We start from the raw sequence: 16,635 nt of genomic DNA, 5'->3' as shown, positions 1-16,635 counted from the left end.
GAGCATCCCTGCTGGAACAGCAGTTTTGGTGTCAGCACTGCAACCATCTCTCTGACCCTGAACCACCGGCTCCATCCACTCTGTTGCCCAGGTCTCTTGCTTAGAACTTCAGAGCACTCAGCCAACCAGGGCTTGAACTGACCACTTCCTTATATGCCACGTGGAGGCCTAATCCATCTAATGGGCTTTCAAAGGCCAGTGGAAGAGGCTCCCTAAGAGGCCTTACACAGCTTGTCTTTGGTCATCTTGACAGAATGTTGCTGGTGTTCACCTTCTAATAATGAGTGGTTGGACCAGAGGGGAGGAAAGTACCACAAAATTCAGTGCATCTGAGATACTCAGCCTTAAGCATTCCACCTAGGTAGCCTACTGATCTTGGAACGCCTTAGCAGGTTTGGGTCTCCTTCTCCTTGGGCTCAGTGTTTGATAAACCTGCTCCTGATCATTGAGGCCACCTGAGACGTGTCATATTGGTGAGCCCATTTTCTGCACAACAGAGCCAGAGCCACCAGCCAGGAGTCAGCTAATGTTTAAAAAAGATGTGACTCTGGCTGCTGCATTTCCTGTCTTGTAGATTGATGATCCTTGGCTGTTTTGCTGATGTCATTCCACATCTGTTTTTTCTTTTCTTTTCTTTTTTCTTTTTTTTTTGGAGAGTGAGTATAGCGGGAAAGGTGAATGGTTAATCTAGCAGGAACTCATTACACCGTGAATGATGAAGTCTGGGTTCCTATTTTTTTTTTCTATTTGATTTGTTTGCTTCATTGGGGAAAACAAATGATCATGTCACCCTATGGAGAATTTCACTTTTTCTTTGACATACCAATAAACAGCCTCCCACATTTCATTTATTTTTGCCTCTGCTAGAATGGTTGATTAAAAAATAAAACACATTGTTTCCTATAGCATGACCTTCACTAAAGGATAGGGAAGGAAAATCAATAAAATATGCTTACATTTTTAAGAAATGAAAAACCCTTAACCACAAATACCCCGTAGAAACCAGGGTCCATTAAAGCGAGATGGATGAGCTGATAACAAAACAAAACAAAATAACAGGAAAGAGGACTTGAGCCTTTATTTTGTTGTCTGTAGTGTGCCACAGAAGTGAGTCAACTTTCATTAATTCATTAAAACAAAACATTATAATATCCCCTTCTCTCCTTGTTGTTGTCTTTGATAGAACATACCTAGTAATGGGTACATTTGTTCATTTCCATTAGAAACGTGTGTTCAGACTATGGCATATAAAACATATATTAGCTGTTGGTTGTTAGAGGGTTATGATGCTGGCAACTCTGGGTTTTCCCTGGGCAAAAATCTTAATTGGCAACTTGGATGCCTCAAGCCCCGAGTAATGTGTGCTTCCTTTTTATATTCCTTGACACTCAGGTTTTGGGAGCCTGGCAAAAAGGCTTCCATGTGTTGTGATTTTCCACTGCAGGCCAAAATCGATTTGTAATGAGCCAGACCCGACGTGGGCAGTGTGTGTACAGGCTGTGTCTTGCGGCTCTGTGGGTATTTTGCAATCAAGGACCCAGATCAGGAGGACATCTCTTGACTTTCTGTGGCTGCGTTACTGAATGCTGAACATAACATTTGTTTTCTAAAATTATTACTTATAGTTGAAAGCAGCTACTGTAAATATGGGAGGGGTGCTATGGTGAGATATAAAATAAATAAAACTAAATAGACATAGCACATCAAAAATTATAGAGAAACTTTTGTGGCAAATCAGATACAAAGATTGACACCCCTCCCTTCCCATTTGCCCCGATAAGCAACATTGGGAAAATTACTGCGTTCATGTTCAGGAGAGTTGAATGGTGTTAACTCAGTTATGAACTAGACCTTATAATAAAAAGTCAACTGATGCAACTGTGGATGGTACCGGCCAGCTGTCCTGATCCAGGGCTGTGGCGGGGGTGGGGGTGTCAAGCATGGGTATATATTTTTCTTTCTTTCCCTTTTTATTCCTTTTCTACTAAATTTTCTTTGCTATTCATAATTTTTTATGGTCTGGACAAAATGTTTCTATCTAAAAATATCCTTTATTCAGAGAGTATTTTTACCAAATTATGGTGTAATTATACTATCAGCATTTGACCTTTCTAAACAGCCTCAAATAATCAGAAATTTTCAGCTGCACTTTTGGCAAAAATTGTTATTTTAATAATTTCCATAGTTCCCTCATCTCACAGACTTTTGCTTTCTAACCAATGTCAGGTTACAAATATTTATTAAATTCTCCTTTCGGCAAAGAATTGCACAGGGTCAGAGATGTGGAAAGCATGACTTACCTTGAACAATTTATAAATTAATTAAGACAGCAAGACAAAAATGCACCAAAGTTAACAATATGAAACATGGTACAGGGGTGTCCCAAGGTTGTATATATAGTTATTTCTTAAATGAGAGCTGAATCCTAACTTCAGAGGGGGAGTGACAGGACCAACATAGACTGAGATGAAAGGGTACCTGCAGACTGCAGCAACATGGGTAGGTGGTGAATGGGCCAGATGGACACATGCTGATGAATTTAGAGAAACGGACAATCTGTGTGGCCTGGAGCAAGGTTTCTTAGAGGACTTAGACTTGTGGACCTTGAAGGATGGCTAGAATTTCAGTAACAGGCAGTGACTAATGGGGACTGCTTTCTGTTTCAAGGAAGACTGTGAGCAGAGGCAGTTAGAATATGAGAATCTGTTCAGGGTTTAGTAGCCAGAGGCTAGCCTGGGTGGAGCCAGGTGCCTATAGAAAGCTAGATGAGATTGGAAATGTAGGTGGAAGTCATATTTTGGAAAGTCTTGAGTTCCATGAGAAAGAGTTTAAACTTTCTTCTGGAGGCATTCATACATTCACTTATTTATTTAATTGAGCATATATTATGAGCTCAGCACAGTTAGAAGCTGGGGAAACAATAAGGAAGAAGAAACAAACAGTCTGTGTCCCTCAAAGAGTTTACAGTCTAAACTTGTGAAAGCAATAGACAGAAAGTATCTCGCACTGTAAGGAGGACTATGATGGGGAAATTATCAGGGGCTCTGGAACTGTTTGGGAGAGACAACTCACCCAGACCAGAAGAAGGTAACTTCTAGGCAAAGATGAGGAGGGGGAGTCTTCTCAGCCAGTGGTGGCACATAACTCTATAAGTAAGCATTTAGGAATCAGAAAATTAGGGGAAAGCATGGAATACTGTGAAGGCTTCCTCCTGGAAGAGTATGGGCTTCAGCAGAAGTGGAGAGGTGGGGATGTGAGCAAACTATGCAGGGAGAAATGTGCCTGTGAGACCCACCTGAGGTAACGAAGAGGATGCCAGTTGCCTGCAAGCAATAAGAGTAAGAGACAGTAGGCCCTGAGTAAGTCACATAAACTCCTTGGCCTTCAGTTTTGTCATTTATAATCTTAGGACTCTTGACCTCAGTGGTCCCTAAGGAAATGTCCAGCTTGAAAATCCAGAATATCTTGGGCCTTACCCTAGAGGCATTGGTGAGTCATGGTGTAATGTGAACCAAGGGAAGAACCCAACAGATCAGTGCATTAAGAATCTTAATTTGTCTGCTGTAGGAAGTTCATGAGATAATTATGAATTTTTGAGAAGCAGAACTTTTTACTAAAAACCTTAATCATGTCCTGATGCTTTTAAAACCGCCAGTGAGACTATCCTGATGCTCATTGAACATTACTATGTGAAAGTTTTTTTGCTCCGTCAAAAAAGCGAAAAAAAAAAAACCAAACCAAACAAGATCATAGCCTGGGAAAAAGCTGACGAATAAGTACTTTTGAGGACAGATCTGGAAAATGGCCTACAAATATACATTTTTATTTGGATTATTTAAAATTCCTCAAAATTTTTAGTAAGATCTTGGAACTAGAAAATGAATGCCTTCTATTTTTTTATTTTTTTGCTGTACTCTTCCTGGGGTGGTATGATGGGGAGGTGATGGGTGTGGGAGTGGGGTGGGAAGCAGTCTTCTCAGATGCAGGAATGCTATGCATTTGTCAGATGTACTTTTATGATATCCAGGAATGTAACTGCCCCAGTCTGGCCACTCATGGAGGTCCCCCAGAAGTAGCAGCTTGGGCAAAGTCCTTGGCAGGATAGAACGTGGCCACCCCCCAAATTTAACCCATTTCTGTTATACCCTTTTTCTCTGAGTTTACCATTAAGCCACGCCTTTAATGCTCTATTCAGTTAAAGACGTCAAACTTTTATGTCTCAGAATAGAACTGAACGTGGGTCTGTTGGAGAGTGTTAGCTCTGGGAGGCACCGGCTAATGTGTCTTGTTGCTGAACTGTCATCTCCTGTTGGCCGGCTACCATCGTGTTGCTCCCTGCCTGTGCTCTCCAGTTCTGCTGGGCTTGTCACTCAGGCCTCTTTCTCTAAGTGCATTTTGCTGGACAAGTGGGAAAGAACACAATGTTCATTAATTATGCTACTTCAGTGGGGTAATATTGGGCTGATTTTAAATTATTTCAGAGTAGACTGCAATTTTTGGTAACATTTATGAGGTCATAATAGCTCATGACCTGTAGCCCTGTATGTTCTTTAATAGTTTTTCAGTGGCTCAAGAACAGCAGCAAAGCTAGGGAAGAGCAGATTGCTCTCACTTTTATGTTTTTTATCATCTCCAGATGCACTAAACATCAGAGATTATGGTAGGTGCAGTGGAAAGACTCTTCACTCAAGAGTCATGGGCAGACTCATCAGGGGCAGGAGAACAGAATCTGTTGGTACATTAGACAAGAGTGGCCATTACTCAGATGACTTTGCTTTGTCCTCCTGGGTATGTTCTCTCAGCTTCTTACTTTTTTATTTCTTTAAGTAGATGACTGCACAGAATGTGTTTTTGACTGAGCTTTATAAAATCAATGGATGTTCCCAAGAGTCTTGTGCTTTTCTTCAGAGCAGCAAGAGAACTTGAGATGCCTTAGGAAAAAAAAAACAAAAAAAAACAAAACAACTCAGTAGGTTAAAGGAGCATTGATTTGTGCTACCTGCAAATGATATTTATAATTTCAATTTGTTTGGCCTTCTAAGGGCATCATCCTGAGTCATGGAAAGCTAATCAAAGATTTAAATTTCAGCCAAAATAAAACCCCATGAAAAATAACCCTTCAGTTTTCAGATGGGTGAATTTTAGAAGCACTGCTAAATATCTCTAGAGTCAAGGTGCACATCAAGGGCTCGCTGTCTTATCAATTTTGGAATTTCGGGTCCCTAAGGGAATGTTGAGAAAACAAAGTAACTTCTCCAAAAATGATTGCTGAAATAAACAAACAGCTCAATTTTCTGGGGCAGATTAGGGCCAAGCTTATAAGTGCCAAAAACTTTCAAAATTTCATTATGATGCTATAATATTAAGTATTTTCTATCCTTGTCTTTGTAGGGGATATTACTGAAAATTTTAAATTTTCTAAGATGACTCAGATTAACATTTTGAGCTTTAGTTATTTGTGATGTACTGAAGAGGTCCCTGTCCATGCAGGTGGCCCACAGCATGGGGCTGAGCAAAGCTTCCTTCCTTGAAAGTCCTCCATATCTCCTTGTGAAAAGAGGACTCTGAGAGAATATATCCATTCAACACATTGCAGACCTACTGTGTGCCCAAAACAGTGCTGGAGGAAATAGAGAGAGGAGTAATTAGGATATGGTTACAACCTTTCAAATCTGCCTGGTGATGGAAACAGACACGTAAATTTGTAATCACAGGAAGACATGAGCCACACACTCATCAAGGCTCTGACAAAGTTTGGAGAGCTCACTGACCTTCAACTTCTCCACAGCAGCCTTTGCTTTCGGAGCCCTGGGATGTGGCATACAAGTCTGATCTCTCTACCCCCAACGCTGCAGAAACAACCAGCACTTCCCAGGGCTCTGTTTGCAGGTGCTGCCCATCAGCCATGTGCTTCTCCCAGCTTCAGTACTGCTGTCTTCTTCTTAGTGCCCCTGACCAGGCTGCTTGCTTATCCTTAGTGCAATTCCTAAGAACCACCAAGCGGCCACACCTTTCCTCTCTCTTTCCTTCTCTTCTTTCTAGTCTCTTTTGCCTCTGCCTCTTTCTTCTTAAAGCTCATCACCATCCTATTAAGTAATCATGACAGTGGTGATGATAATGGCAATAGCTCTTGGGTAATGATTGCTTTCTGTGTACATACTACTGTCCTAAGCACTTTACATGTGTTAGCTCATCTACTCACAAAACTCATGGGGTCTTATCCCATTTTACAGATGAAATGTGAAGATGAAATTTACAGATTACTGTGAAGTTAGTAACTTGCTCAAGACTACACAACTCCTTTCACTCCTTAAGGAGGATGCATCGGTCACGAAATATTGCAGAAAATTGCATCTTTGGAACTTTTATGGTGTGTGTATGTGTGCATGCTAGAGAGACAGAGAGACAGACAGAAACCTTCTCCAACAAAGATATTTTATCTGTTTGCTTTCTCTAAGCTTTCAGGACACTTTTAGATCTTGAGCTGTTCTGGAGCTTAAAGGTTTCAGAAGGCAGAATCTCATATAAGCCAAGGGTTTTCCGTATAGAGGCTTATTTCAGTACGCAGCCCTCTGCCCTGCAGGGTGGTGGTGGGCTTACCGAATTATCTCTGACTTCTTACAGCTGAAATGGTACGGCCCAAGATAGAGCAAGGGGGAGAGAAATCTTAGACCAAAGTTTGCACTGGCCTCTCATGCTATTAGTTATTTTAGCAGGGAGGGGATAAAGGAGGAAAGAGTTCTTTTGGGGGAAGAGGGATGTGTGTTAAATTTTGAGGGTAGCCCTGTTTTTCAATTTCTAGGATTCAGATCTTTTCAAAGTTTGACTTCTTTGTTTTGTTAGTAGTATTTAAAAGTCTATGAATATTAAATATATCTATACTCAAATATCAGGACCAAATTAAGTCCTCAGACAAAACATAAGCAAGCTTTTCTGTTTTTTAAAGCTATTCTCACAGTTGTTACTCATGGTTAGCTTAGGTAATCCATATCTTTCATGACTATTGGTTATATTTTTTTCTATCGATCACAGTAACCTGCTTAAGGCTGAGATGCAGTTCATATCGGTAGTAAATTTGGGGACTGAATTGAATAAAAAATTCGGGCACATTAGACTTGCGTGAAGTTGAGACTTGCGTTTCAGATGTATACATGGGACAAGGGATCAGTGGCATTAACTCTTGTCGTCTGGCACCATGAAAGGAACATTCAGGTTTTGAGGGATTACTCCAGCTGCAGTTCTCTGTTGTGATTTATGGTGTTAAGGAGAATTAGAAGCTCAAAACTGATGTGGCACCTGTTTCACACTCTTCAGCAAATGCTTACTGAGGGTCTGCTAAGAGTAGCACGTTACGCTTGATGTCCATATATCTCTTGTTGCATAAAATAAAGCTGGACAAACAGTAATTAGCTTGATATATCCTCTGACACTCAAGAACATGTCTGATCTTTTCTTTTCCTGCAGTGTACATTAGTCACTTGAATTTTATTTTACTATGTTGTGTATATAATGTTAGCCGATCTGAATGCTAGTGCTTCAAGGACAGGAGTCATATCTGTTCTTTATGATAATGTCTCAACATACGGAGCACCTGGGATGTACTTCACTGACCATTCAGGAGTGTTGGCCACTTATTTGCCTACATTAAAATCAAATTCTGCTCTTTAGTAATTAGTACTTATTCCACTTTCACTTTCTGCTATTTCTTAGTTTTTACCTTCCCTTTCCCTCTGTTTTCTCTCATTTTCTCTGTCCATTTCTGAGTGCCAGTGGTCTGGATGTGCTTGGGTTAGGCCAGCAGAGCCACCTGCAGGAGGTCCAGTCTACTCAATGCTCATGAAAAATTTTGGGTCTGGCAGGTAATGTCTTGCACCTGGCATAGCAGACTATGCACAGAAGAATAGTACCTTGCATTTATAAGTGCTTTTCAAAACATTTTCCTTATCTATTTGGATTTTCAAAATAATCCCCCCAAAAAGAAGGGAAACGGGTGCTGCTATAATTATTTCTAGGATGCTGACAAGGAAATCACATGGATTTGTCCCGAGTGACATGGTGAACCAGCAACACAGCTGTCAGAGATCCCAGACAAGGATGCTTTCCTATAAAAAGCACACAGTACAGCAGGCCTCCCAGTGACATGAGTCAAGAACTTCCTGCAAATACCCCTGGTATTCTAGGTCTTGCAATTGGAAAGAAGAAAGAGAACTCAAAGTCCAGAAATATATGCCATTAGCCTTGATCACTAAGCAACAAATCTAGAAATGGTATAACTCCTCTGCATGGGGTTCACACTAATATGGATGAGTGACTTAATCAAGAACTGGTATTTTCCCCTCTTGGCTTCTTAGAAATACAGTCAGCTGTGCATGAACGTATGTGAACAAATACAGGTAATACAAGAGTAAAGTTTTAAGGTATAGGGTAAAGACACCAGACTCTTAAATCCTTACCTAAAGAACAATTATCTAGTGTATGTCCTCAAATGTTTTTTAACCATCTCCCTATGAGAAACATTTTTAAAATTAATTTTATTTATTAAAGTCAGGATAGAAAACAGGAAATAGGAGAGCTAAGCTTTGCTCATTTTCTTTACTTCATAGACAATTGAAATCAACGTCTTCTGGCCAAAACATCATCTGTAGTGATCTTTGGGTCTCCTCAGGCTTCCTGAAAATGTTGAGGTTTGAGGCTTGCAGAAGTATAATTGAATTGGGTGATGGCTGAAAACAAAGTGTGTAATCAAACTGAATCTGGGTAAGAAATGGCCTCTTTGTGAGCAGTAATTTCATCCTTAGAATCACTTCTTGGACTTATGTTCAGGTAGCTTGTAGAATCAAAGAAAGGGGCTCAGAGAGATGAAGCCCTGCCTTGGCACGGAGGCAGGCGTGTGACAGCTGAGATGCGAGCCCAGGGCTCTTACTCCCACTCCAGTGCTCTTTCCACTTGCCTCCTTGCCACCTCATTTCCACACCTCACTGCAGAAATCCAGCAGAAATGTACCATCTGGCATAGGACTTAATATTGCTATTTTTCTGAGAGATACCCCTGTGTAATTACTATTCATAGAAGTGAGAGTTTTCCCATAAAGAAGGCAGAAGCCAAAATTCATGTTACTTTGGCATTAATAGCATATTGTCGATTGTCATGCTGCTAGAATGAGTGTGAGGCGAGGAGTGAATATATTTCATAATGCCAGCAATTGCTGGGTAAAAGGAAGGTTTGACTTTTCCATATTATCATCATGTCAATTGTGACATCTCTTTATGCATTATTTTTAATATTCACAATGAAATGTGAAATAGTGTTAACAGTAGCCCAAGGATACCAAAGCTTCAAGATTAGAAAACACTTTTAAGCTGCCTTTCTTCTTCCCCCCAGTGGGCTGCTGTATTAACACTCATTACAGCGAAGCGGAGCAGATGGGCAAACAGACTGATTAGTTATTTATATATTTTTTTTCTTTTTTTTTTCTTTGTGGAACTTAGTTGTTGGCTTTTCCTTCAGTTAAAGAAAGGAGATTTTAGATGACGCCTTTTCTTGATTTCCCTTTTTAATCAGAGGAAGAAAGGAGCCACTTTGCTCCTGATCTATTAATAATGTGGCTATATCCTTTCCTTAATTGCTGACTTCATAGCTCTCTATGTACCCATTGCAATCAGATTTTGAATTCTCTCCAAATCCTCCAAGCCACATGTGGTGTATTCATGTTCTTTCTGGCCTAGAATTTCTTTATGGAGTTTATCACTTTTAATTCAGTTTTAAAAGTGTCATTCTTGACTATTACAAGGAATTTTCTGCAGTATTATTGGCTTTCCCATCCAAAATGAAAAGGTCTATGACTAATTAGTGAAACATAGCCATAATATTATGTAAATAGTGTATAGATTTTCCTATAACTTTTTTTAAAAAAAGGATCAAATATCTCTGATTTTTCTCAAAAACATATTTTGCTTATTTTTTCTTTCCCAGTTTTACAAAAGTGGGTCTTCTGATAAAACCATGACTGCACAGTTCTAGTTCAAAAATTTAAGATAAAGAAAAAAGCCGCCATAATCTTTCCTTATAAAAGGGCAAAGGTGTTATACATGTGTAATGTGCATTCATATAAAGTAATAGGCTTACTTATGTGGAGAGAAGAATTTTCTTTTGTCGTAAGTTGAAGTGTTGGGGAATAATAATTCCCCTAAGGTTAGCTTGCTGTGCTGTGGTACCTGAAGTGTTGCCTAAAGAGACTTGCTGCATGTTGTAAGGAGGAGGAGGATAAATATGCATGCTTACAGAGTTTTAAATCCTTTTTTCGAGTTTGAATTGAATTTACAAATTTGTTAGTGTATTTTATCAAACGTGGGGAAAATGTCTCATGGAGATGGCATTAAATTAGATTACCTCATGACATTGTGGATAGGGGTTACAACTTTTAAATTAAATTAGCTTATGACATTGTGGATAGGGATTACAACTTCTGATTACCTGGGACAGAATAATGTCACCATGCAACCATTCTAGGCGAGTTTTACATAAAACCATGGGTGACTAATTGGACTCCAATTGTTTAGAGGTGGCAGACGATCCTATCACATAGATTATTACTTCACTGAAGAAAATCATCTTCTATGAAACTTTATATTAGAAGATTCCATCAAACATCAAAGAGATGCTTCAGTTAAATTCTCACACTGTGATTGATCTATGACTTCAGAAATAGCATGCTGCTAACAATATGAGAAAACGAAGCTCTCAGATCTGCTCTGTGCTGCAGTCTCTGCGTGCTCGTTTGCACCATCAGACTCACCTCTTTAAATGGCAAATGAATAGAGGATTGGGGGTGGGAGAGAAAAGCTGAGCAAGGCTAATGGAAAAATGGAGGCGAAAAAAATGCTAGGATTTATATGACAATAATACCATAAAAAGGGAAACTTTTGAGGAGCTTATTCTAGCAGTCTTCAGGGATACATTTTGATATCTCAGTTGGATTACAGTCAAATGAGAGAATTTTCAGTAGAAATGAAAACTTGATCTTATATCAGGCTTTAAAACAGATGCAGTTCAGGGATGTTTTCATCACATTTCTTTAGTTGTGTTAAACTACAATAGAGTCTTCGGGTCCTCAACTTGAATTCCTGTGTCACTCCCTCCCCACTCCCCCCACCACCACCCCGCCTCACCTCCCATCTGCCGCCAGTGCTGGGTCATGTACCCCCTTAACCAGCATAGCTATACCGCATTGCCATGTAACTGGTCTTTTTAAGTATCTCTTCTCTGAACTTTTTTTTTAAATGGAGATAGGAAGAGAATCCTTATCTTGCCTTGTAATAATATGCCCAATGCTTCCCAAACACAGTGTCTGTCACTTAGTTCTTGCTCAAAATTAATATCTGATGATTAAATGAATGAATGATTTGACAGGGTTTTATGTGCAAAATCCAAATGACATGGTGAAAAACCTTTCTCTGTTTATCCATGATTAACTCTGTGAATTAGAGATCTTTTTTTTGTTTTTTATTAGAGAAGTTGTAGGTTTACGGAAAAATCATGCAGAAAATACAGCATTCCCATATACTCCTTCCTTATCTACACAGTTTTTCCTATTATTAACACTTTGCATTCGTTAGTGTGGTAACAACTGATGAAACTACATTTTTACAATTATACTATTAACCATAGTCCATGATTTATATTAGGGTTCACTGTTTATGTTATAGTCCTTCGTGGTTTTTTCTATTTGTTCTAGTAACATATATATGACCTAAGATTTCCCCTTTTAATCACAGTGAATTGTAGAACTTTTATCTCTCTACTGACTTCATATTACTACCTTCAAAATGGGCAAAATTTCAAAACATCATTCTAAATTATTGTTTAAAAAAAAGTTTCCCACTTTCACCACTTCTATTGAACATTATACTGGAAATTCTAAATAGGGTAATTAGGCAATAAAAAGAAATAAAAAGATATCCAGGTTGGAAATAAAGATGCAACATTACCTCTGTTAGAAGGAGGCATCATCTTGTATGTAGAAAATGGTAAAGAATCCCCAAAAAGCTATTAGCACTAATAAATGAGTTCAGCAAAGGTGCAGAATGAAAGATCAGTATAAAAATCAGTTGTATCTCTATACACAATCAATGAACAAACCAAAAATGAAATTAAGAAAACAATTCCATCTACAATAGGACCAAAAAGAATAAAATACTTAGGAATAAATTTAATAAGGGAGTGCAAGACTTGTACCTAGAGAAATATAAAACATTTTGAAAGAAATGAAAAAAAGACCTAAATAAATGGAAATACATCCTGTATTCGTGGATTGCTAGACTTAATATTATTGAGATGGCATTTGTCCCCAAATTAAACTACAAATTCAGTGCAATCTGTATCAAAATTCCAGTTGTCTTTTTTGCAGAAATGGAAAAGCTGATCTTAAAATTCATACGAAATTTGCAGGGGACCAAGAATAGCCAAAGCTATCTTGAAAAAGAACCAAGTTGGAGGATTTACACTTTCCAATTTCAAAACTTACTACTGTGTTTCAGTAATCAAAACAGTGGAGTGCTGGCATATGGGTAGGCACATAGATCAATGGGGTAGAATTGAGAGTCCAGAAGTAAACTCGTAAATCTGTGGTCAATTGATTTTCGACATGAGTGCCAAGACCATTCAATGAGAAAAGAATAGTCGTTTCAACAAATGATGATGAGACCAGTGGCTATCCACATGCATCCCCTCCTTCACACCACACATAAAAATTAATTCAAAGTGGATCAAAAACTTAAATGTAAGTGCTAAAATTATAAAACTTGTAGAAGGAAACAGGTGTGAATCTTCGTGACCATGGATTCATCAATGATTTCTTAAATGTGACATTAAATGCTCAAGTAACAAAATAAAGAATTGATAAGTTGAACTTCATCAAAACTGAAAACTTTTGTGCATCAAAGGACACTATCAAGAGTGTGAAAAGACAACCTACAGAATGGGAAATAATATTTGAAAATCATATATTTGATAAGGATCTAGTATGCAGATACACAAAGGATTCTTACAACTTAAGAATAAAAAGACAAACAACCCAATGAAAAAATAGACGGAGGACTTGAATAGTTATTTTTCCAAAAAGATATATAAATTGTCAATAAGCACATGAAGAGATGTTCAACATCATTTGTCAGGGAAATGCAAATCAAAACCACAATGAGATACCACTTCACACCCACTAGGCTGGCTATCATAATAATAATTTTTAAAATAACAAGTGTAGGTGACGATGTGAAGAAATTGGAACCCTCTATACATTGCTGGTTGGAAAGTAAAATATGTAAAATGGTACAGTTAACACAGAAAATAGTAAACAGAGTTGTCACATGGCCCAGCCATTTCACTCCTAGGTATATACTCAAGAGAAATGAAAATGTAAGTCTACACAAAAACTTGTACAGGAATGTTGATAGCAACATTGTTCATAATAGCCAAAAAGTAGAAACAACCCTAATGTATATCAGCTGATGATGGAATAAATAAAACATTGTATATGCATGCAATGGAATATTATTCAGGTGTAAAAAGGAATAAAGTACTGATACATGATATCACATGGTTGAATCTTAGAAACATATGCTAAGGGAGAGAAGCCAGACACAAAGGGGCAACATTATATGACTCTATTTATATCAAATGTCCAGACAAGGCAAATCCTTAGAGACAGAGGGTAGATTAGTGGTTGAGAGGGCTGGTGGGAGGCAGGGACTGGGTTGTGACTGCTTATGGGTACAAGATTTCTTTTTGTTTGAGGAAACTGTTCTGGAGTTAAATAGGAGTGATGGTTGCATAACTTTTTGATTGTGAATTTACTAAAAACCACTAAATTTTACACTTCAAAATGGTTAAAATGGTGATTGTGTATTATATGAATTTTATTCAATAAAAATTAAATTACTGCTGTAAAATATGTAGTGTGAATGTTTCAAAACAAAATTTACACCTATTTATGATAGAACATGTTGAGCAATAGTGCTTTTTAAAAATGTATAATTTTTATGTATAATTAAATTGAAATTCCCTGAGTCATCATCTGAATTGGGAGCAAAGCGTGCCCCTCACTCCCCATGCTGGAATCAGCAGAGAAGTCCCTGCAAAAGAAAGGTCACCTGTATATGTTTTATTTTTGTTAGCCTGATGCAATATTTTTGATTTTGGGATAATTTCAACTTTTTAAATTCAAATAAGATTTTTTGATTCAAATACCACTTTTGAAACACAGAAAGAGCACCATGAAACATTCTTCAGTGTTAACGAAGGATAAATCATGTCATAGATACTTTCATTTACTTCTTGGATAGCATGTGAGGCTGTAACCACAAAAAAATTGGAATGAGGAAGAGAAAAAAGATAGCTCTCCTGAAGAGGGTGACTGCATGTTGTCCCTGGACTCCCAATGTACCCCAGTGATTTTGTGCCTTTTTATTTTTGCCTTTTTGTTTATTCTGAAGAGGCAGCCGCAGCAAGCTCAGCAAGCGGGGCAAGGCTTCCCTCTCCTTGAGGTCTTCTTTCCTGGGTACCCGTAAGGTTGTTTTCCCACATTTCCTTTGTGAAAAGGAAGGAATTCCTGTGTGGAAGCCCACACGTTCCCTTACGTGACACTCTGAGGAGGTGCTGTTGGGTGCTGGAGTGAGGGATGGGGGAACGCTGCTTCTTAGGAAGTGCTGCTTGGGAATGCCAAGACGAGAAGCAACTAGAACCCCAGCAACTCTTTTTTTTTTTTTTTTTTTTTTTTACAAAAATTCAATGTATTTCAATAATAATGCTTCCATCAGCAGTTTGCTAAGTATTCCACCTGAACTGTGTGACCAGACATTTTTTTTAATTCAATTTTATTGAGATATATTCACATACCATGCAGTCATACAAAGTGTACATTCAGTTGTTCACAGTACCATTATATAGTTGTGTGTTTATCACCCAAATTAATTTTTGAGCATTTTCATTACCACACACACCCAGCAACTCTTAACATGCTTCTGGCTAGAGAGGTGTTTCTCTCTGTCCTGCCTTTAGAGAGGAACCCCGTCTCCCATCCTCTTGTCTCATGTTTCAGTGGTGATGATGTGTCTTCAAAAACCATCATGGGCTGACAGAATGGATTTCTGCAGTATTAATTTAATCTCTCTCAAAGTGCTCTCATTAGGGTCAGAAAGACTTTCTGCATCTTAAGAAGTTTTATAGTTTATCTTTAAGTTAAAGTCAGCAAGTCCACCTCATAGGCGTGAGGAGGTAGGAGGCCGGGTTGCAATGAGATGGATGGGGAGGAAGGAGTAGAGAGGAGAGACGATTCAAAGGAAACATCTGCAAGACTGGATGAATAGCTGGATAAGGAAAATGAAAGAGTAAAATAAATAAAAATGAACAGGTGAGCCCAGCAAACCCTGAGAATTTGGGCAGTGACCTTGGGTGGAGCAGGTAAGGCTGGGTCACTTCAGTTAACTTGGGGATTATCTCCTTTGTAGTTTATCTGTAGCTTTTATGTGAGGTCAGTAGAGGCATGAAGGCTCTGATAAGAGTTAGACAGCTGCTTTGTTTTCATTCTTCGTATTCCCAGCATCTTCGGTTTGATCCTTAAAACCTTCTGCTAGCTAAACAGAAAATGGACAAATGTAAATTTAAGACTTTGTCCCCCCATCTCCTTCTTTTATCTTCCAAATCAATGCCACCTCAGGTAAAATAAAATACTGATTTACAAAACCAGCAGGGATGTATAAACCGGCTCATTCTGCAGTCTGAGGAGGAAGATCCCTGCTTCCCGACAAAGTGTGAGGCACTGAGCAGACCTGGCCTGCAAGGGAGGTCGGGGAAATGGAGAACTTTTCCCTGTCCTCCTGATTTGGGTGGACTTGTAGAATGTGCTTTCCTTATTCTGAAGATTTTTTGCAATTTTGGCAGACCTATATGTATGCGGAGCATATATGTGGCAAGTGCTGGTGCTAAAATTATTATTTGAATAAAACAAATACGTATCTTTCGTGCCGTCCTCAGCAAGTTCACCCTCCAGGCCAGTGTTTTGCAGAGGGCATGCCTTCTGATCTTGCTTTCTGATCTTAATTTCTAAATGGGATTCAAATGCGAATGGGCCGTGTTGCGTTTCGCTCTTCAGCACCCAGTCCCACCCTCAGTGCCACCGAGTTATGCTGGCCACTCGCACAATGAGACACTGAGGTGCGGGTTTTGCTGGAGTCATACATTCTGATCCAGCTTTCTGTTCCTGCAGGTGCACGTTTCTTGACCAACTCAGCAGCAAGGTGGATTTTTTTTGCCTTTGAAGAAAAAAAAATGTCCTCGGGTCTGTAGAGATGATTTGCTGTTCAGCCTGGCTGAAGCTGACCGAATGAGACTATGGGCTGTGCCTCCGCCAAGCATGTTGCCACTGTTCAAAATGAAGAGGAAGCCCAGAAAGGGAAGAACTACCAGAACGGAGATGTGTTTGGCGGTGAGTCCATGGAACTTCACTCTTGGCCTATAGATTCTAGGTCTTTCATTCTCGGAGGAGTGCAGCACTGTAATGATTCTTGTGTTATGCATTTTGGGGGTGCTGGTAAAGGGGTGATGAGATGATGGATATCAATGCAGATCTTGTACATTGGA

General features: G+C 39.0%; 1 protein-coding gene across 1 annotated transcript in view; it reads left to right on the top strand.

Annotated features, from left to right (window-relative positions):
* Nucleotides 1-16,635, top strand: part of C2H1orf21 (chromosome 2 C1orf21 homolog) — a 247,779-nt gene that overhangs the window by 83,119 nt on the left and 148,025 nt on the right. The window contains exon 2 of the mRNA XM_037825181.1: nucleotides 16,262-16,480. Within this exon, the coding sequence (XP_037681109.1) occupies nucleotides 16,387-16,480 (94 nt within the window). The 5' untranslated portion in view covers nucleotides 16,262-16,386. The remainder of the gene's footprint in view (nucleotides 1-16,261; nucleotides 16,481-16,635) is intronic.

Source organism: Choloepus didactylus, chromosome 2 (genome assembly GCF_015220235.1).
Source record: "Choloepus didactylus isolate mChoDid1 chromosome 2, mChoDid1.pri, whole genome shotgun sequence".
Lineage (NCBI taxonomy): Eukaryota > Metazoa > Chordata > Mammalia > Pilosa > Megalonychidae > Choloepus > Choloepus didactylus.
The sequence above is the reverse complement of the archived record's forward strand: the minus strand, read 5'-3'. Positions and strand labels throughout refer to the sequence as shown.